The sequence below is a fragment of the Barbus barbus genome (assembly GCF_936440315.1).
Source record: "Barbus barbus genome assembly, chromosome: 24".
In the NCBI taxonomy this organism is placed as follows: Eukaryota; Metazoa; Chordata; class Actinopteri; order Cypriniformes; family Cyprinidae; genus Barbus; species Barbus barbus.
In genome coordinates, this window is record NC_136752.1 from 2,090,001 (window position 1) to 2,112,016 (window position 22,016).

General features: G+C 37.8%; 1 protein-coding gene across 1 annotated transcript in view; it reads right to left on the bottom strand.

Moving 5' to 3' along the window:
- LOC306844166 (laminin subunit alpha-2-like) overlaps positions 1 to 22,016 on the bottom strand; it is a gene marked incomplete at both ends in the record, with an annotated part of 216,864 nt that overhangs the window by 32,312 nt on the left and 162,536 nt on the right. Inside the window, 11 exon segments of the mRNA XM_079376117.1 lie at positions 2,209 to 2,347; positions 4,003 to 4,163; positions 4,238 to 4,354; positions 4,432 to 4,642; positions 8,326 to 8,488; positions 13,743 to 13,854; positions 14,795 to 14,893; positions 15,848 to 15,990; positions 20,022 to 20,077; positions 20,251 to 20,337; positions 20,681 to 20,805. Coding sequence (XP_079232243.1) covers positions 2,209 to 2,347; positions 4,003 to 4,163; positions 4,238 to 4,354; positions 4,432 to 4,642; positions 8,326 to 8,488; positions 13,743 to 13,854; positions 14,795 to 14,893; positions 15,848 to 15,990; positions 20,022 to 20,077; positions 20,251 to 20,337; positions 20,681 to 20,805 — 1,413 coding nt within the window.

Below are 22,016 nucleotides of genomic sequence, written 5' to 3' on the forward strand. Positions count from 1 at the left end.
TTTATCGACAGTGGTTTCTGGAAGTATTCCTGGGCCCATTTATTAATGTCAATGACAGAATCATGCCGATGAGTGATGCAGTGTTGTCTGAGGGTCCAAAGACCACGGGCTTCCAACAAAGATCTTCGGCCTTGTCCCTTATGCACAAAGATTTCTCCAGTTTCTCTGAATCTTTTGATGATGTTATGCACTGAAGATGATGAGATTTGCAAAGCCTTTGCAATTTGACATTGAGGAACATTGTTTTTAAAGTATTCCACAATCTTTTTACGCACTCTATCACAGATTGGAGAGCCTCTGCCCATCTTTATTTCTGAGAGACTCTGTCTCTCTAAGACATCCCTTTTACAGCTAATCATGTTACAGACCTGATGTCAATTAACTTAACTAGTTGCTAGATGGTCTCCCAGCTGAATCTTTTCAAAATTTCTTGCTTTTTCAGCCATTTGTTGCCCCTGTGCCAACTTTTTGGAGACCTGTAGCAGGCATCAAATTTGAAATGAGCTCATTTAGTGGATAAAAGTGTAAAATGTCTCCGGTTAAACATTTGTTATGTTATATATGTTCTGTTGCGAATAAAATATTGGCTCATGTGATTTGAAAGTCTTTTAGTTTTAATTTTATTCAAATAAAAAAAAAAACGTCCCAACATTTCCGGAATTCGGGTTTTAAAATGAGCCACACATTTAATTCAAGATTTTTTTAATGTATTTGAAAGAAGTCTCTTCTGCTCACCAAAGCTGCATATATTTGATCAAAAATATAATAAAAACAGTAATATTATGAAATATTATTACAGTTTAAAATAGCTCTTTTCTATGTGAATATCTGTTAAACTGTAATTTATTTCTGTGATCAAAGCTGAATTTTCAGCATCATTACTCCAGTCATCATTACTTCATCAGTATCACATGATCCTTCAGAAATCATTCTAATATGTTGATTTGCTGCTCAAGAAACATTTCTGATTATTATCAAGCAATAGAAAGTCACAAAAACAATGGTTCTGATTGTGTGGTAATAAACAAAAATTATATTCTATATGAAATATAACAAAGAAATAAAAAATGTTGTTGAATGTGATACGATCAGTGTGCTCTTGTTATGTATCTCCATGCTGAGAGAGGGAGAGAGGTTTGAAAGCTCATTTTCAGTATTGTTGCATATTGTCAGGTTTGACACTCTTGTGTGAAGCACCTTTGTTCAGTTTTAACCTTTTGCCCCAGACGTAAGAGGATAGTGAAAGAGGGTGAACGACAGGAGCGAGGGATGATAACGGGAGAACAGGAGGAAAGCTTTGATCTCTGAAGCAGGACAAATGGAAATTAACTGAACAGCTTTAACACGACCTGTCTGAGGTGTGGAGTGAAGCACAGCATCTCGAGACATTACAGAAGAGCTCCTGACACAAAGAGTCACTCCTATGTAACAGGTTACAGATTACAAGTTACCTTATTTCAAATGTAATAAGTAGTGTTACTATTTCAATTACTATTAAAGTAACTGATTACAGTTGATTACTTTTATTAATTCCTAACAAATGTTTTCAACTCTTAATCATGCCAGACTTTCAAAATCCACTTGAATTAAGATAATAATAGTACAATTTTAAAGCACAGCCACCACAAAATCAGACGTTAGCACACCTTTAACCTTGAGATTGTTCTGATTTTTGGCATCAAAAATCATAATCAGAATAGCATCACATTACTAAACGGCCTTTAAATGACTGGAGGCATTGTGCACATCAAAAACAGGCAAAGCAACCAATGAATATTATTCAACATATCCTAGCTATTTACAGAAAATCCTCTCTGTAACTGTTAACATTCTCATAAGTACCTGTAATTTATTTACTAATTTTTTTTTCTTAGTAACTGTACTGGTTTACAGTAACATTTCTTTTGTAATTAAATTACGTAACCCTGTTACATCCCCAACACTGTATATATATATATATATACATACATATATATGTTTGCCATTGGCTGGGATATGAACTCTTGCAATAAAAAATTGACTTTTCTGCTTCAACACAAAAAGACATGAGTTGAAAAGATTTGTATGTTCTATAAGTAAAAAACAAAAAATCAAAAACAAAAACAACTGAATGTAAATTAGCTGCTGCCCACGTGGAGCTTTTCACATAAGTCACTGATGCAGACAGGAGCCACTCCTGATTATGTGTGTGTGTGTGTGTTTCCTCACCAGCTGTAGAGCATCAATGCTGGTTTTCTTTGCCTCTTTGGCCACTTTATCGGCCTCATCGATGTAGTTCTTGATGTTGGTGTAAGCTTTGAAAGCAGCCGTGGCGTTGAAGGACAGGTTCTTTGCTTCAGCTAGAATGCTACAGAAATCAAAGTTCAGATCAGTGAGAGAAGACAAATTAAATCAACCCAGGCTCTTGAAAAACATGTCTGTGGTCACATTTCCACAAACTGATATTACATTGCTTCTGCACATTTCGTGACAGTTTTGAAATGAAATGTCCAGTGAGTGGAGCACTAAAAGCACATTCGATCCGAAACAGATGAATATAAATCTGGCAGAATAAATCTTATAAATCTTGCTGAAGCAACCCAACCGTGTCATTTTATCTTGTTTCTGCAAGTGTTTGAGCTCGGGACTTTCACGGGACTTTTCACAGGTATCTGAGCACTTCACATCACAAGTGCAATGCTGTACCGTGTGCACTACCGAGCCAGTTTACTGGGTCAGAAAAGCTACACAAAGAGCTGGTTATGTGATGCAAATGACAAAATTTATTACATTTCATAATCTCACATCATAGTACTGTGCAAGAAACCATGCAAAAATAAGTCTACAATAATCAATAATCTGCCACTTGTGATCATAACTAGTTTGAAAAGGAATAACAGTTGTTGGTGTTTTATTGCCTCTAGTGTTCATTTGAGCTGGGAACTGCACACACACACACGTTTGTTTTTGAGCGTTTTTCTATTGCCCTACACCTAAACCTACCCCTTACAGGAAACTTTGTGCATGATTACTTTCTCAAAAAAACTAATTCTGTATGATTTATATGCTTTTTGAAATATGGGTACATGGGGAAATGTCCTCATAAATCACCTTCTCCTTATAATACCCATGTCATGCCAGACGCGGCTCGTCTATATGGGTAGGTGGGGCAGAGCCTCTATATAAACTGAAACAATAATAAATTGTAAATGTGTTCAGCATTCTCCAAACAAATATTTTTCAGATTTTCGATACTATTTTAAGTCGTAATGTAAGCAGTATATATTAAAATCCCACGCATGGCTTTAGCAGGCATGTATACATGATACTAAGCGGGGCAGACAGTGCCTGAGACCTCCCGAGCTCAAGAGCACCCCACAGTTTTGCAACGTAAATCTGTGGTGAAAAGGGGAACTGCGGCGCACTCTAATTGAGAGCCCGCTAATTTTCACGTTACCTCGCTCCACCAAGACGATATCAATCCACTTCAGCTATGTGCCTGCATCAGGTCAGTAACTAGTTGGCATGTCTGTTTTTTTCTATGTGGAGTAGTGGATCAAATTAACAACGTATAAATCCTTTAGTTTAAATGTGCTCACATGACTAGCCTTTACATGCTTCTGTTGTGTTTGTTTTATTATTATTCTGACAATAGACATATGATCGTCTTTCCTCACCCGAATTGCTCCACAACTTGTAACATTGTAAATCAACATTTGGAGGTGATAAATGCTATATTACGGCAATTATAATAAAGCATTTTATGCGTGTTCTTCGAGCCTGTCAATCAACATTAGCGCACCACCCACAGGATAATGCAAGGACATCTCTGCCAAAACTTTTGTCCGCATGTGTTCAGAGATTAGAATATAAAGTTTGCAAAATGTTTTTCATATATTAGTGCTACGACCAAGAATCTGCCCCACCTAAATTTAGGGTCACGAGCTGCTACTGTATCATACCCATGCCATTATAAAAATTTGTGTCCTCATATGTCACAAGAAAGTGCGCGCACACACACACCTGTCGAGTATGGCAGCAGAATCGTTGAGCTGGCCAGCGTGGTCCTCCGCTCTCAGCAGCAGATCAGGGATGGAGTCGTCCAGACCGCGATCCAACCGCGCCACCTTAAAATCCAACTTATCATGCAGGGGACCCAGCTCTCGCGCCATCTCCTCCAGCTCCTGTAGACGCCAGTCTGTAAGCCACGACTCTGAGGATAAGTTATTGTTCAGTAACATTTCTGTTAGAAACTGACCTCTTTGCCCCGGTTGATGCTGTCTGAAAGAGCGTTAGCTTCGTCCAGCATCTTCTCTCCTTCTGCCAAAATTCCCTCCATTTCCTTTTTCTGTTCACCGGCCACATCCCTCTTTCCCTGCTCAAACATAACAAAACGCTTTAGACATGACTCAGTGTTTTATACAGTAAGTGTGTGTTTGTGTAAGTGTGCACCTGCAGACGGTCGAGGTTCAGTTGGTTGTTAACAGCCCGTCCCTCGGCCTGTTTGGTTTTGTTGTGCGCGTCCCTCAGCAGATCCTGAGCTTCGTCCAGTTTCTGCCTGTAATCGCCCATTTTATCACTGACCTCCTTCTTTAGGTCCTCTGTGGCCTGGTGTGGATCTCCAAACAAACGCTTCACTCTTGCCAAAAGAGCCTCTGCGGCACTATAAAGATGAAGAGAGAGCGAGTGAGAGCTCCTTATCTGTGACTCATGACACAAGAAAACCCTTTAAGAGACCAAAGCAAAGCAGAATGACCAACTACACTAGCATTCAAATGTTTGGGATCAGTGAGATTTTCAGCAAGGATGCATTACATTGATCAAAAGTCACAGTAAAGACATTTATAATGTCACAAAAAATTTATATTTCAAATAAATGCTGTTCTTTTGAACTTTCTATTAATCAAAGAATCCTAAAAAATAAAATGTCTCTCCGCTTCCATAAAAATATTCGTCAGTTTTCAACATTGATAATAATGAGAAATGTTTGTTGAGCAGCAAATCAGTATATTAGAATGATTTCTGAAAGATCGGGTGACACTGAAGACTGGATTAATGATGCTGATAATTCAGCTTTGATCACAGAAATAAATAGTATTTTAACAGATATTCATATACTGTAGAAAACAGCTATTTGAAATGGTAATAATATTTCACAACATTACTGTTCTTACTGTATTTCTGATCAAATACATGCAGCCTTGGTGAGCACTAAAATACTTCTTTCAAAAAACAAAAACCATACTGACCTCAAACTTTCGTGCAGTAGTGTGAGATTTACAGTATTTGGAGATTGAGATTAAATCTACCCACTTTCACTTTGTGTGTTCCGACACATGGGTGAATAAATCACAACATGAGTGATGAATTTATGTTTTTGCACACACTATTCCTACATAAATAAATTCCAACAACCCTGAATAAAGAAGTTACAATCAGAGCTGAATACTGTATTTTGTAGGACATCTTTTGTCTTTTACTAAACGACAGGGGATCTCTGGGGAGACATGAAACCAACAAATATCTACATGCTTCAGCGCTGCGCTCAAACTGAATCCACCTGTAAACCACCTAATGGGAATGAAGTGGAACCGGCAGCTCTTAAACCAGTTCTGTGTGCTCCAGCTTTACTCGTTCCCTCTGTCCTCCTCTAGGTGTCTCTCTCTGTTCTCTCATGGCCGTATAGACGCTGGAATCCATTACAGAAGTAATTTGATTAAGCTGGAATAATATTCCTCCCCCGCCCAACCTCGGGCAACTTTTAATTAGTTCATTAAGATTTTACATAAGAAAGAGAAACTTTCTTCATTTGAGCTGTGATCCAATGAACCACAAAATACGACCAAGAAACATGATACCACCAAAACAATTATTCCAACCTGTGAGCTTGAATGGCGTCCTCACCGCTGCATAGCTTTATGTGCTCTGTGTGAAGGAGGTTTGCTGTGGCACTCAAACTGAGCACATTATTGAACATTTATATGGTCTTTACTTATGAACAGTACGCTGCATTAAAACACTTTGCAACAAATCCCAACGCTGTCTGTTATGAGAGCTTAATATTCACCTGTGTCCCGCATTTTAAGCACAATCTCAATACTGCATGATTTTTCCATTATAGAGCGCAACAGTCTGTAAAAACTTCATTCATTTTCTGAATAGGGAAATTTTCAATGATAACTTGTAAACCTTGCTAATCGATGGAGTATGCTTGCGTTGAAAACATCAACTCTCATATATTCATATTTAACGGCTGAGTTTATGGTGAAAAACTACATTACCCATGATGCTCTACAGACAAAATCCACCAATCAACCAGTTGCAGTGAACAAATTGTGCAAAAAAGATCTCTTTAGCTCCACCCACAATGATATAATCAAGTTAATCTCACTACGCTGTCATAAAACGTACATATTTGTATGCATATTTTCATGTTTCTATAGATACAATCAGCAACTAAATAAATAAATAATTATCCATTGTTTTGATGACTTGCTTTAGTGAGTTTTTTCCCTCACCAAAGCTGTGAAGTACACAGTCTTATGTCTTTGCATTTTTCCGATCTTCAAATACTTTTTGCTTCAAATCAAAATTTGCAATTTAGTGATTCCCCTTGTAACTGGTTGGTTTGGTTCATGGCTTATAACTCTTTAAAGAGATAGTTCACCTTCAGTTGGTCCCCATTGACTTGCATAGTTGTAGCATTTGGACCAATCAGACACACAGTTTTTCATTAGATTTAACAAATAATCACCCCTCACCCAATACAAATACTGGGTGCCAGTATGTCTGCGAATGACTCCAGGCCCCCGGGTATCATGACAACCAGGACACTTCAGCCAGACCAGACAAATTTTATGACCTAATGGCATGTTGAGAGTTCCCCCTCTCACCATCTTTGAACCTTAGGAAAGAGATTATGCCATAAAAATGGACTCTTCTCTAATGAATTAATAGAAAACCCTTTCTTTGAATGAACACACATATCTTCAGGTCATTGTGTATATTATTACTGTTCTTGTATATGTTCTTGTGTATTGTATACTGTTTTATGCATGCTTATGATAGAACACTAGTTAATATCACCTCACTTATACCATGTTTGGTCTCTATCAATTTGTCTTCGGATGATCTAATTCAGAGTGTATATTATATGTTGATACCTATGCAACATATTAGTGTTCTAAGAATTTTTTACTAGTTTGTATATCAACTTCTGATCCAGTTACATATGCAAATTATCATGCTTGGAGACAAAGAGTTGTAAACTTTCCTTCCAAAAGTTCAAGACACCATTGGCTCTTTGACTCCCCAGAGGTGTGACCTCTATAGCAGATAAAGCTCTCACATCATTGACCCGCCTTCCTGTCTGCGGTTCTTTTAGATCCTAAGAGGATGAGGAGGATGTGAGCTCATCAGCAACCCTTAAGTTTAGCGGCAGGCCTTGACTTTCCATTCAACCAAAGATCCTCGGATCTCAGCAGATCTCTTTCTTAGCTTTTTGTTACTCTCTACCTGGGAAGAAACTCCCAATCACCATCGAGTCAGGACTTCTTTGGAATTCATCACTCTTCAACCCGGAATAACGTGATCGCAAGTCTAAAACCTTGAAACCATCAAGACTTTCATCCGAGACTGCATCCGGACACTCATCAATGACCAAGGCAATGCAAGTATCGTATATTTAACTAAACGAAACAGAGGTTTAGTATAAGCTATAGACCCCATTATAAACAGCGCTGATGTCTTTACTCAGGTGGTTAACTGACTCTTTCCATAACTGCATTCTCTGGTTTCTCTCATTCACTTTAGCACCCCTTTGTATGTACGCGTGAGTGTATGTTTATTTGTTTAGATTAGTTATGCATGTTAGCGTTTAGTTAATAAAAGTTTTGTGCACAAATTACATGAGTTTCTGGTTCTGCCTTGCAAATGAATGTCCCTGTACGATTTTGACCCTTGGTACATGCTCTAATGCATTAATAGGAAGCATTTGGCCAAGAAAATATCCTTTCTTAGAGTTGATATGAATTTACACTGAATGTTCGCTGGACGAATAGATTAGTTGATGGCAATTTAATTCTGCTACAGTTATTACTGGCAGCCGATATAAATAATTGTAATTAATCAGAATTAATTTTAATTATTTATATACATTTCCTTTTTGAGCTGATTTGCTACATAGTGTTTTTTCCCCCATACTATGGAAACCAGCGGGGACCAGCAACTGAAGGTGAACTATCCCTTTAACTAAAAATGAATGGAGAAAATATTTCCCGGAACCAATGCCACTGAAAAATGTCATAATCTGGACTGCAATGTGAATACTTGTTGTGTGTGTTTTACCCCAGTTCTTCGTCAGCGATGTTTTTCTTGCCGGAGAGCTGGCGTTTGCGTAGCTCTGTGAGCATGGCTTGGATTTCGTCATTCATCTCGTTCACGCTCTTCTCAGGAGCCCCATCCCTCGAGCCCAGAGTTGTGTTCAGCTCACGCGCTTTGTCCCGTAAAGCTGGACAACACACACACACACACACACACACACACACACACACACACAGTCACATTTGCTTTAATGCGAGCAGCAGAAATTTTACATGCATACACAATGAACATAAATACATTTACTAACGTGAACAGACCATCTATGAATCTCATTCTAATTAAATGATGAATAACACATACAGGGGACAATATAGAACTTTCCCTTATTTCTTTTCACCTCCATCTCATAGGTGTGACCTGCTTCAGTTTGGTTCAAAGAAGTTCAAATTTGACTCAGCAGAGTTAATGTTCTTTAATCAAATTAAATTAGATTCGGAAACTCCAATCAACTCAAATGGGGGAGTAAAATAAAAGAGCGAGCAAGCGTCTCTGCATATTCTAATTTAAATAAAAATCATTAAATTGAGATGAAAATGAGCTATAATTAACCCTAATCCTATAAAAAATGAGCTATATAATGCGTTTGTGAAATTCCTCGAGAGTTCAAATGTAAACCGTTGATCGACTACAAAGAGTGCAGTATATACCTGCCAAGCGAGCCGAGCTGGAAATAATTGCATAGCGAGTTTCAAACGCAGCTCGGGTCTTTGGGGGTGGACAGAATCATTTGATTCCTACTCGTTTAGCGTGCGAGAGAGGATGAGAGACGAGGCGGTGAGCAGGGAGCTCATGCACTGAATGGATAATGAAGCTCTTCCGCTCCACGCTGACTGATGTCTGCTCTCCACTTCTGCTAGCAGCTTTTTGGAAGCGGTTTTTGGCCAGTTATCAAAATCCAGAGGACCAAAGTGCAATATGTTGGCTCTAAGTGCCAAACACGTATCCAAGAAAATAAATTACGCAATTTTTTTGTATTTATGGCTTTAATCTGCTTGCATTCGTTGGGTGAGAGCGTCCATCAGTGTGTGTCTGAAGTTTAGATGTCCAGAGAAGACTCCAGCTGTTGTGAGATCTCTTCTCAGGTGGATGATAGGTGTTCAGGGAATTAAGATTGCGATTTGTTCACAGAAACTCATAATCAGAATTTTTTTTTAAAGATGTGACTGATAAATATAATGATTTAGAAAGCACATGCTTAAAACACTTTGACCTAAAACATCAATGCTGCAAAATATATCTGTGCTGCACAAACATATTGCAAGGGCATAAATCTAACATTTTAAAACCCCTGTAAATGGCCTGGGACTGTTTGCACGCCATAAATATTTAGGTTACACTTTATTTTAAGGTGTCCTTGTTACAGTGCAGTTATACATTTAATATTAATGAACTATGTGTACTTACTCTATGGTTAGGGTTACTTGCATGTAATTATACTGTGCATAATTTATAGTCATTATAACAGAACATGTAACAATGACACTGTAAAATAAAGTGTTACCATATTGTTGGCAGCCATGAAACTGTATGTGCATTATTTCAATAAAAACTAATTGGGGAAACATTTATTTGCTATTTTTATTATTTAAAAAAAAAATATATATATAGTTAGTATTATTATTATTATTATTAAATGAAATTATAAATAAAAACATAAATATAAATACTAATATTTATATAATATTAATACTAATATTTTATAACAATACTAATAGTTATGGTAATTTTTCCTCTGCTTTCAAACGATAAATGATAAACCACAGAGCTTTTATTTTGGCAGAAAGTTCTCTTTTGAAAGGCTTTTCTTTTGTGAACAACAGATTTATTTTCCATTCTCATTACACTCTCGTTTTCAAATGCACAGAAAAAGTTTAAGAGCCAAAATGGAAAAATATATGGAAATACAGCAATGATATATATTTACACAGAACCCAAGCTTCTTCTCATACGACACTATTATCGATGCTAGAGCAGCTTTTATTGGCAGATCAGAGCAGAGATGCTATAATTTGTAGCTTTTATTAAGATTTATTAAATGTTAACTTCTTTTTAACCAAAACAGCATCTTAATAATGATATGCTCAAGGCGTAAGACACTGAAAAACAGCAAGAAGAATCAAAATATAAGAAGGCAAATGCTGTTAATAAGCAAGATGCATCAAGAATCATTTTGGAGGCATATGAGTCCCTGAATCTGGTCATAATAAATTAAGTTGTTTCATGGTTGAACTGAATCAACATTGAAACAAATTGTTGTGAATATTGACACTATTGTCTCCTGCAGAGCTGCTTTACAGCTGAAATTGAGTTTGTTTCATAACTTATGATTTTTACTGCTCTGTTTAATCACAAAATGTCTTTCTGAAATCTTTCTGAAGCTGATTTGAAACTGAATCTGTGTTGTATAAAGCGCTACACAAATAAATGCGACTTTACTTGACTACACACATACACAGAGTCAGTGAGTGGAGTATCTGTTCAAGTGATTATTTTTCCAGTAATGCATTTTGTCTCTTTTAATTAAGGCATCACATAGTGTTAGCTGAACCTTCATTAACTAAAGCAGCTTCTCATTTAAAGCCATGCACAATGATACAAACACACTCATTTACAAAGCATCAGGCCTCACACACACTCTCACACACACACACACACACACACGTTGGAGGACATCCCATAGGCGTAATGGTTTTAATACTGTACAAACTCTATGTGCTATTGCCCTACACCTAAACTTACCCCTCACAGGAAATTTTGTGCTATTTCAGATTTTCAATACACTCCGTTCTGTGTGATTCATAAGCGTTTTGAAAAGTGGGGACATGGGGTAATGTCCTGAAAAGTCACCTTCTCCTTGTAATACCTATGTCATACCCATGTCATTATACAAATTTATGTCCTCATTTGTCACAAAAACGTGCACACACACACACACACACACACACACAATAAAGCAGCTCAACTACATCCAAACCTCAGCCTAACCCAACCATCACCTCAACCTCAGCTAATATCACACTGATCCCATCAAAACCTCCCTAAAATCATCATTTCAGATGGCAGAGCTGGGTAGATAACTTACTAATTTTAGTCTGTTGCTGATTCCAAATTACATGACAAAACAAATTGTAGTTAGTTATGGAATTCATTACATTTTAGCTAATATAGACTGCTTTTTGATTACTTTTAGACTACTTTTGACCTAACTTGTTTATCAAATTGATTTAAATAGGATAATCTTGTACCATATTTATATAAAAATGCAAAGATAAAAGGAAATATATTCCATTCGTTGTTATTGACAACATGAAGTACATTAAATATTACATTGCATCAAGGTTTCCCAAACTGGGGTTCGTGAGTTTAATGAAAAGCAAATAATTATTTCAATTCTAAAAATGTAAAATTGAAATAAATAATTTTAAAATAACTTCAAAATAAAACACTTACTAAAAAATATTAAATATTTTAGATATTTTATTTGTTTTCTTGCGTGTTGTGTCATGTATTAAAACCTCAGGAGTATTTCAAAACGGTTTGCGTGACAAAAGAAAGTTGGGGAATCCCTGCATTACATAAGAAATAAATAAGAAATAATGTGAAAGTGTGCATTTTAATGTGTTTGAAAGACAAAAGTCTTCCAAAGACAAAGTAACACATGATTAAATAACCCTCTGAGTGATAATTAAAATAGAAATGTACGTGTTGATCAGTAGTTGATGTAATGTTACGGAAATGCTTCTTCAAATTGAAAAGATTTTTGTAAATCCAGCGGTCAAATGCTGTGTGGCCTCTCAAATTTCTGTGTAATTATATCCACCTGACTAATGACTGACATCTGTGTGAGCGTCCACAAAACTGGACTTTCTGAATATATATAAGCAGTAGGCGATTTTAGAAAGAAGCATGATGAAAAAGAAATTAGGGAGAACCAGAAAAGTATGAATAATATGTAAGTTGGTAATCTGTAGTCTGTAAAACTTTATTTCGATAGTCTACTTCAGGCATTCTACTTTCAGTAAATAACTTTGCAACTACATGTCAGCTAGCAGTCATTAGAGTATTAGTAGACTGTCTGTGTCATGAATCTGGTCTATGAACTTCCGTTAACTCACCACCAGAGGTCACTCGCTCACCACATGGACTCTTGCACCACACTAACTGTTGCACGCCACCTCAGACTACAATTCCCATCATCCATTGCACTGACGACACACAGCTGATTGCACTGATCACACACCCTACATAAACCATGGGCTTCCTCTTCCTCTCTGCCGAGTATTGTATTGCGTTTATCATTCCCCTAGTGTTAGCTGCCTTACCGAGTCATTCTGTGTTTTTCTGTTTAGTTCCAGTATTGTTCTGCATTCATAACTCTCCTAGTTTTAGCTGCGATACGGAACCCTCTTTGATGTCATAGTCTTGCCTTGTGTGTTTTTCTAGTGTTTTGATTCTTGCCCGTGTTTCCTGGATTTACCCTTTGCCTTGCCGTTTGGACTCTGTTTGCACCTCTCTTGGACTACTGCTCCTATACCTGGATTATCTCTCTGCCTTGCCCTGTTGGATATTGTTCGCCGATCGTCGACTCTTGCTAGCCCTAGGATTGCTCCGTGTCTTGCCCGTACCATATCTGTTTGCTGTTGTTTGACCCTGCCTGTTTATTGACTATGTTTATTAATAAAAGCTTACACTTGGATCCTCACGTCTCGTTCGCCCCGTTACAGTCTGCTTAATATCTTCTAACACTTTATTTTGATTGGTCCACAACATACAACGTACTGACTATCAGAAACTTTGCAAGTATGTCAGCTTATTCTACTAACCCTAAACCTACCCTACTGAGAGTTAGTAGACATGTAGTTACAAAGTTACTTATAGTTAGTAGAATGTCTAAAGTGAACTATCAAAATAAAGTGTAACCCTGTAGTCTGATTCAGAGTATTTAATTTGTGCTGTCAAACGATTAATCGCGATTAATCGCATCCAAAATAAAAGCTTTTTTTTGCATAATATACCTGTGTATATTTATTATGTATATATAAATACACACACATACATACAGTATATATTTTGAAAATATTTACATGTATTTACATGCCTATATTTATTTTTATATGATTTATATTATAAATATATAAACATAACCAATTTTTCTGAAATATATACATGCAGGTGTGTGTATTTATATATACATAATAAATATACACAGCACACATACATATATTATGTAAACAAAAACTTTTATTTTGGATGCGATTAATCGTTTGACAGCACTATATTTAATCTAATTACAAGTAGTGGAATCTGATTACGTGATCCAGATTAGATGTAATCTGTTATACCCAGCTCTGTCAGCTGGACCAGTTTGTATTTGTTGGTACCTTCAGCAGCCAGCAGTGTGTTCCTGACGTAAAGCTCCAGGTCCTCGGCTCCTTTGCGGCTCCGCTCTGCATCCGCTGCCGTCTGCTCCCCATCAGCAGACACTTTAGTCGCCTGCGTGTAGAAGAGAAAACCCCAATGAAAGCGCAGTGAGATTTTATCGAACAGTCTCAGATCAGCCTCACATGCTCTTCTGCAGCCATGTGACGAAGAAACCAACCTCGGGATAAAAACAACAAGACACATTAGATCTGAGCTCTGGGGCCAACATGAACAAAAACCGCAATACTTCCAGTTTGGCAGAAATGTTTGTAAGGTCAACGTTACACGAACCCAACAGGACAGAAGAAGAGCGCAGGGGTTTTCTATCGAATTGGCTCTTGAACGTCTGCTCTCTGAAAAAGCTGCTTTAGAGCTGAACTATAATGAGTTTATCAAGGACTTCTGTTGAGAAGAAGGTGAAAGGTTCCCTTCTGCACAAATGAGCAGAACACTTCAGACTATGAACAAGTTAATATTCTGGCTTTCTTTCATGTTGAAAAACAAACCGGCAAGGTCAGGGTCTTACAGGAGTGATTCAGACGGTATATGTCAAATCTGGAGCACAGCTTCAGTAAACATGCCCATTCATTTTGCTGTAGAAGTATATATATATCTGCATTCATAGAAGAACAGTCTATATGAATGAGACCTCAAACTGTGCTCAAGATATACAAACTGTCTTAAACCAGTAGACAACAAAATTGTGAATTTATTTATTTATTTTTGACCAAATAAATGCATCCTAGGTGAGTCACATGGTTAATTTCCTAATAATACCAATGTTTAAAAAACCCCACACATTTAGACTCAACGAAGGCCACTAGGAGATGTTTGCATGCATGCACTTTCAGTTGGCATTAAATTTGATACTGAATTTAGATGGTTTGCAGATAGTTTATTTGTAAGTCGCTTGGGATAAAAGCGTCTGCTAAATGACTAAATGTAAATGCAGTGAAGGAGTCTTTACAGTAAGGACTGAACAGATCAGATGATTACCGTGTGAGAGACTCACCCTGCTGAGCAGCTCGTCCATCTCGGTGACCAGACTGCCCAGGTTACTGTCGGCCAGCTGCAGCAGTCTCTCTGGGGCTCTCTGAGGCGACAGCATGTGCTGCAAACACACGTCATGGCCATCAACACACCACTGACCCACACAGACACACTCACACTGCAGGCCTCATTTCACATCACTCAATCATGAATCACGCAATGAATGGTTCCAGCTATACGGGCAAAACTATATTGTAAACAACTCAAAAATAGATGCTAATTCGCAGCAGATGAGTCCGTTTGACGTAATTAGAGCTTCTCCAAATGAACCTGCTGTCTTACCGGAGCTTCAGCTTCAATTACAGCATGATTACTGCTATAGTTTCTGTGACTTTATACTTTACTTTCTATACTTTCCAGTGCTGACTTTAACTCTTTTTCAGCTTCTCTGTGTCACTACCCAGATGAAGTACATTTCCATAATATACTTAAAGTGCTCTTTTGTACTTAATATACTAAAAATGATTATTTAGCACTTCTTAAGATAAACTTAAGATCGTTTAAGTGTATTCAACTGTGCTAAATTTTGGGACACCATTTAAAAAACGTATTTAGTCACCGCTTGTAGTACACTTGATTGTACTAGTGTATGAAAGACGGTTCAAGTGTACTACAAGTGGTAAGTAAATACATTTTTTAAATACAGAGATAGTATGTTAAAAGCACATTTTAGTTCATATGCATGGTGTCCCAAAATAGCACAGTTGAGTACATTTTGATGTTAAGAACTACTAAAGAATAATTTTTAGTATATTAAATACAAAATTACAAAATTGTACTTTTATTTCACCTGGGTATACAGGTGGATAAAGTCCTCAAATGAAGATAATTAGATGAAATTACTGTGTTGTGTGAACCATTAATTTTACAGCAAGTGACTACTAGTCAAACGGTTACTGTATTTCTTATCAATCTATCACTGGTTTATTCAGCAGCAATCCATTTTGCTATTGAATTTATGAATCTGATTGATCATCTGTGAATTTAATAACACATGGTGTAAATTAGTGCTCACCTTCAGCTCCTCCGTCAGGTTCTCGTATCGATACAGCACTTTATACGGCAGGGGGAGGGGCAGAGTGAGATTGACGCTGCCAATCAAACGCAGCAGACGATCCATGTCACGAATTAAGAGTCCCACGCAGTCGTCGTCACACGCTGAAAACACACACACACACACACACACACACACATACATCAGACACGTATAGTAACACATGCACACACCCCACAGGCAGCACTAGATCACACTGCACACACTGCACGCTTCCTCCAGATGCCACCTTACAAGGTCATACGAAAAAAAAAAACCTCACATACGCATATGCATGCTCAAGGTAAAGGGTCAAAGGTCAGGCACCAGCCTCAGGGCAGACAGTAAACAGTACATGTGAACATTAGTGGACAGTAACAAAGTATTTTTTAACAAAGTATCATCTTGACAAAATTTTTCTTTTACGCCACTATCTACAAACACAGTGTTCTGCAATATTTCAGGGCAAAATGAATATTAATGACATCGGATTAGTGAAAGAATAGAACAAAACAAACAGCTAGAGCCAGTTCTTTTCATAAGGGTTATTAACTCTTTCCCCGCCAAACACAGAATTTTCCAGGTTTCCGTGTTTTCACTGTTCAATGCTAGGGGGCGCTATTAGCATCTCCTGAATGAGTCTAGAAAGTGTTGATCAGAAACACAGACCAGGAAGACGCAGAAACGAACGATCTCATATGTAAGCGTATGCATATGGAAAATAATGCGATCATCAACAATATTCAGCATATAAATGAAAACTGCGTAATGTTACAGAGTGAAATGTCAATCCAGAAAGTGGTAAAGGCCTGCGAAGCTTTGGGATACTGAGGGAAGCCATCTACTGCATCTTTGCCTTGATAATATTACTGAATATGATCCAGATGTAGTATTTGATAAAAATGTGATTTTCTCAGCTTTTTGCTCAAAATGTAGCTTTTTTATGAAACCTACCTACATTCAAGTGTTGATAAAAAAAACAATGCTTGAAGCTAGTTTTTTTTTTTTTGAAAGTAGGGTCTGATCTTTATTTTGATGTATTGCATGTTCAGATAGTCATACAACAAAATATTCTGGGAGTCATGCAATTTTAGTGAAAATCTGCAAAAACGCTGGCGGTGGCTGGCAACTTTTTTTCAAAAACACTAGCAGGGAAAGAGTTAACTAAACCATAAAAAAACTATTTGTTATTTCAAATGTTAGCTGAAATAAAATATAAAACACTTAAACCTTTTATTTCAGCTAGTTGCTAAAGCAACATTTGTGACTTGACGTACTAAAATATCTAAAACTAAAACTGAAATAAAATGAATAAAAAGCTATATAAACATATTTTTAAAGAAACAGCTAATAAAACCTTAACTAACTAAAACATTACTAATAAAAATGATGAAACACAACAAAATGACTAAAATTAAAATTAAATAAAAAGTTTATAAAAAAATAATAATAACAATAATTTAAAAAATCTATAAAAATCAATGTATCTCAGTGATAGGAAATACTAGTTCATGGATCATGGCCGGCCAGCACAGTGGCACTCACTCAACCAATGGAGGGAGTTTGGGGCGTGGCTATCTGATTGATTGACAGAAGGGGGAGTGTTCATGAAACCAGTCATTATTGGCCCTGTCCCAAATGGCACTCTAAACCCTCACGGTCTTCCTCTGAGCCTTCCTTGTTTGCCGCTTTGACTTTCGGGTAGAAGTCTGTTGCGGGCTCGGCAGAAGTGCGGATCGAGGGCACTTCACGAGTTCACACTTACATATAATAAATAGAATAAAGTTTATGCGTATTTGCCGTGCTGTCCGAGGGGAGGGCTCCGAGCTCTGAACCCAGGGTACCCCCCCTACAGGATAGGACAGGAATAGTTGTAAGTGCAGAGAAGGGGTGGCGGAGGGATGCCAATAAAGAGAGGTAAGTCTGCTGTGTTTATATACACTCCTCTTATCTTGTTAACTGGGTTAATTATCTGAACATGCTCCTCCCGGACTTTGTTAATAAAACATCATATAGCGCAAGCACTTCTGAATGCTAAAATGACGAATGGGACACCCTATGGTCTTGTGGACTTAACACAAACACGTGCACACGGTGGCCATTGTAAGTCCGTAAGACTGCAAGTGCACATGACGTGCGCTATTTGGGACAGGGCCATTCTTGCAGCCCTGTTTTGAGACATTAGTCACATAGAAATTACACACTTGAGCTACACTAGTAGTCCATTTGTACGTTTACTCAAGTGCAAATTAAAAAGGAGTGCACTTACTTGTAGAGCAGTCACATTTGATCAGGCATATGTACAGGATGAGTGCTTGTGAATATATGTGTGTGTGTGTGTGTGTGTGTGTGTGAGAGAGAGAGAGAGAGGGCACACTCTGACTGAAAGGACAACCAGGTTAGTGGCCAAGGATGGACAGGTCCTGGGGCAAGAATGCTGTTAACGAATGTTACTCTTTTGTCTCTCTTCCTCTGCTATCACAACAGCACTCATCCAGCATCCCTCCATCATCTCCATCACCTGCTCGGAGGGAGAGCCGTGTCCCCGAGCAGTTCTCTCTCTCTAGATTAAACGTGAGCGAGGTGGAAACTCAGGGGAGCAGGACTTCTCAAGCGTGAAATTTAACAGAGAGTGTGAAACAGCTCCTGGCAGCCTATTATGAGTGTTTGACATTCCACGAGCGATAGCAGGAGGAAAAAAAGACACAGACAGGTCGCCGCGGACGCAAAACGCTGCTCAATTTAACCTCTTGAAAAAATGGAGCTATTAAGGCTTCCTGTGAAGACGCCTTTACACGCAAAAGACAGAACGAGTAAAGGTGCGGGAAAAAATGGAAGGAAAAGTGCTGCACTGAAGAGTTCATGAAAGCCAAATCTCAATTATCAATCTTTACAGCGGGGTGGTGCCTCCATATTAAAGTATTTTCTCTCATTCCTCAGTGTATTTTACAAAAGAAAAATGCATATAGCATTTAGCTTAATGCACTAGCAATGAAAGATAAATTAAACTAAATTAAGACCCCTGACACTTTGAACTTGATACATACTAATTTATGAAGCACTCATTATTATATGATATTATATAGTATATATTTTTTATACTTTTTGTTTTAATTATTTTTATTGATCCGTTTTATTTTTATAATATAAATCATATATATTATAAAAAATTAAGCAGAGCAATAAAGATTTAATTAAAATACTATTGCACTGTAGAATAAATAAACTAATTTAAAAAATCTGTTAATCAATAATATCAATAATAATAATCATCATTATCTCTCACACAAATGTGCACACACAGAAAAATAATAATAAAACTAAATAAATCAACATAAGAATATATTACTATTGCAACAACAGTTTGTACAGTTAATTATATTGTACAGTAATTATTTTAAATACATGAAATTATTATTATTATTATTTTCTTATTTTACAGAACAATAAATTATTAAACTAATGAAGTCACGTTGGTCATGCTTCTCAGGATGGAAAACCCCAAAATCCATTAAAAACCAAAACAAAAATGATATCCCTGATACCTTTGATGCTGGATTATGAAGAAACACACGTCACACAAAACACATACACAGAAAAACACATGCATAATCTGCCCAGTCAACCAATACAATTATCATAAAACACATAACTGCTAAAAGACATCATTTCAAACCGTGTGCTGAGGAGCAGGTGTCTAGCGCAGGAATGCAATCTGATCTCTCCTAGCTGAGAAAATGATCAGTCAACAATTATACCAAAAGTAAACAGTCATTTTGTGAGGGGAAAATCTGAAAATGTCTAATTAAAATGTTGTTTGTTTTGGCTGCATCTCTTCTCTGTTATTAGTGGCTGTTTATGGCAGAAGAAACAAAGGCACAGAGGAATAAATCAGATCGACCTAACTTAGTTAATCATATTCAATCTACATCACAGAAGTCTTAAAGGGACGGTAGCAGAGAAGGCTCAGGGTCAAAGAGAGGCTCATGTTTTGTGTTAGCGCAGCTGTCATACGTACACACGATGCCCTGAGGGCCACACACATGCCTCTCCATGCACTGGTCACACTTCAGGCCGCTGGCTCCGGGACGGCACCGGCACTGTCCGGAGCGCGGGTCACACACGGAGGGAAATGCACCGTAAGCATCGCACTTACACTCCTCGCACCGGCCGCCCAACACGCTCGGGTTACCGTGGAAACCAGGAGCGCACCTGCACAGAGCACAAACACATTATCAGGCCTCTGGTAAAACTGACTAAGATTTGACTCGCATTCAACACTGCAGAGGACAGTGGGAAACGCACGCTCATTTTCAACACTTTATTGACAGATTTGGCCATGCAAGTAACGACTTGTTTTACATCATTTAGAAATATGTTTTCACCTTTCACAGTGTTTTCCCTCGTAGCCTTCAGGACAGGCGGTGCAGCGGTAGTCATTAAAACCCTCCGTCTGACAGGTGGGACTAAAGCTGAGAGAAACACTGCAAAAGTTAGACTTACCACAGCTAAAGAGTGTGTGCGTGTGTGCATGTGTGTGCGTGCGTGTGTGTGTGTGTGTGTGCATGTGTGTGTGTGTGTGCATGTGTGTGTGTGCATGTGTGTGTGTGCATGTGTGTGTGTGCGTGTTGTGTGTGTGTGTGTGTGTTTGCATGTGTGTGTGTGCATGTGTGTGTGTGCATGTGTGTCCGTGTGTGTGTGTGTGTGTCAGAGTGCGTGCGTGTGTGTGCATGTCTGTGTGTGCATGTGTGTGTGTGTGCATGTGTGTGTGTGTGTGTCAGAGTGCGTGTGTGTGTGTGTGTGTGCGTCACATACTTGTTCTGCGGGTTGAGGAGTGGACAAGCACAGGGTTTGCAGTCGTCTGGAAAGCCGCGCACTATGCCATAAAACCCTGCAGCACATCGCTCACACTTATCGCCGACCGTGTTCTGCTGACAATTCTAGTAGAACAAAACAGCATAAATACACACATATCACTTTATAACATGTTATAATACTGTTATAACTACAGCTGCCAATTTGATGCATTTAGCATGATTAATAATTTAAAAATAGTACTAACACAATTAAACCATGTTTACTGCACAATTAAATAATTATGTTGACTTTCTAACAGCTCACAGTAAGTAATGCCATCGTGTTATAGTAATTCTGTCTGAAATCAGAGATGCTACTAGTTAAAATGAAAGCCATATTCTATATTTCTTAACACTTAAATTACTTCTAATTAAAGATGTTGCAAAATGTTAAACTCACATCAGACTGTTTGATAAGCATCTAGTTTTCTCAAGACAGCAGATTGTATCTTTATTGAGGTTTTCTGAGAATTGTTTCAATCCCTTAACCATCCTTATGACTCTTCATCTGTGAAAGCCGATCTTATTTTCATTAATCGCTTACCATTGCTTTGAACAAAACCAGCCAATATTTAAATATCTTAATCATCACTGCTGCACCGATACCTGTGCCAGAGAACACTATAAATACAGCTAAATCTGAAAATGTATAAATACAGCGAAGTCTGTAGGATCACTTGTCTCATTGTTTTATATCATCATATCATCCTGCCCTAAACCTGCTCCATGCTAAAGCACTAAGACATTACTGACTTAGACAACTCTCTGTAAAACTGCTTTAAAACAATTCCATAATAGAGAATTCCGTTTGTTTTTCAGTCTGCAGTCAGTGAAGACATTTACAGAGAACAGACGGCACAGAATATATGCAAAGCTCACAATCTTACAGAAACAGCTGGACGGAGCACAACAGAATGCAGCAGAACGCAGGGTTTGATACTCACTTTAAATTTAATTACACATAACGTCATTTTTCCATCAAAATAATGCATGATAATGTCTGAGAGTTTTGGGACAGCAAATATCGATATATGCAATTAATTGCAATGCATCTGGTTTAAATTGAAATTGTTGCTTGATTGGCAGCCCGAGTTTCAGCATGTGAGACAAAAGATGTGTAATGTTGCTACAAGGCGACAGCTTAATGTCAATACAGGCAGAATCGATACAAATGCAGCTTTTCAATGAACACAAAGCTCTCTCTTAACCTAGTTAAAATGCAATATTATGAACAGAAAGCCCCAGTGAAGAGATTTGCATTTCTCAAGTTGCCCAAGTCACACACCAAGAATGAG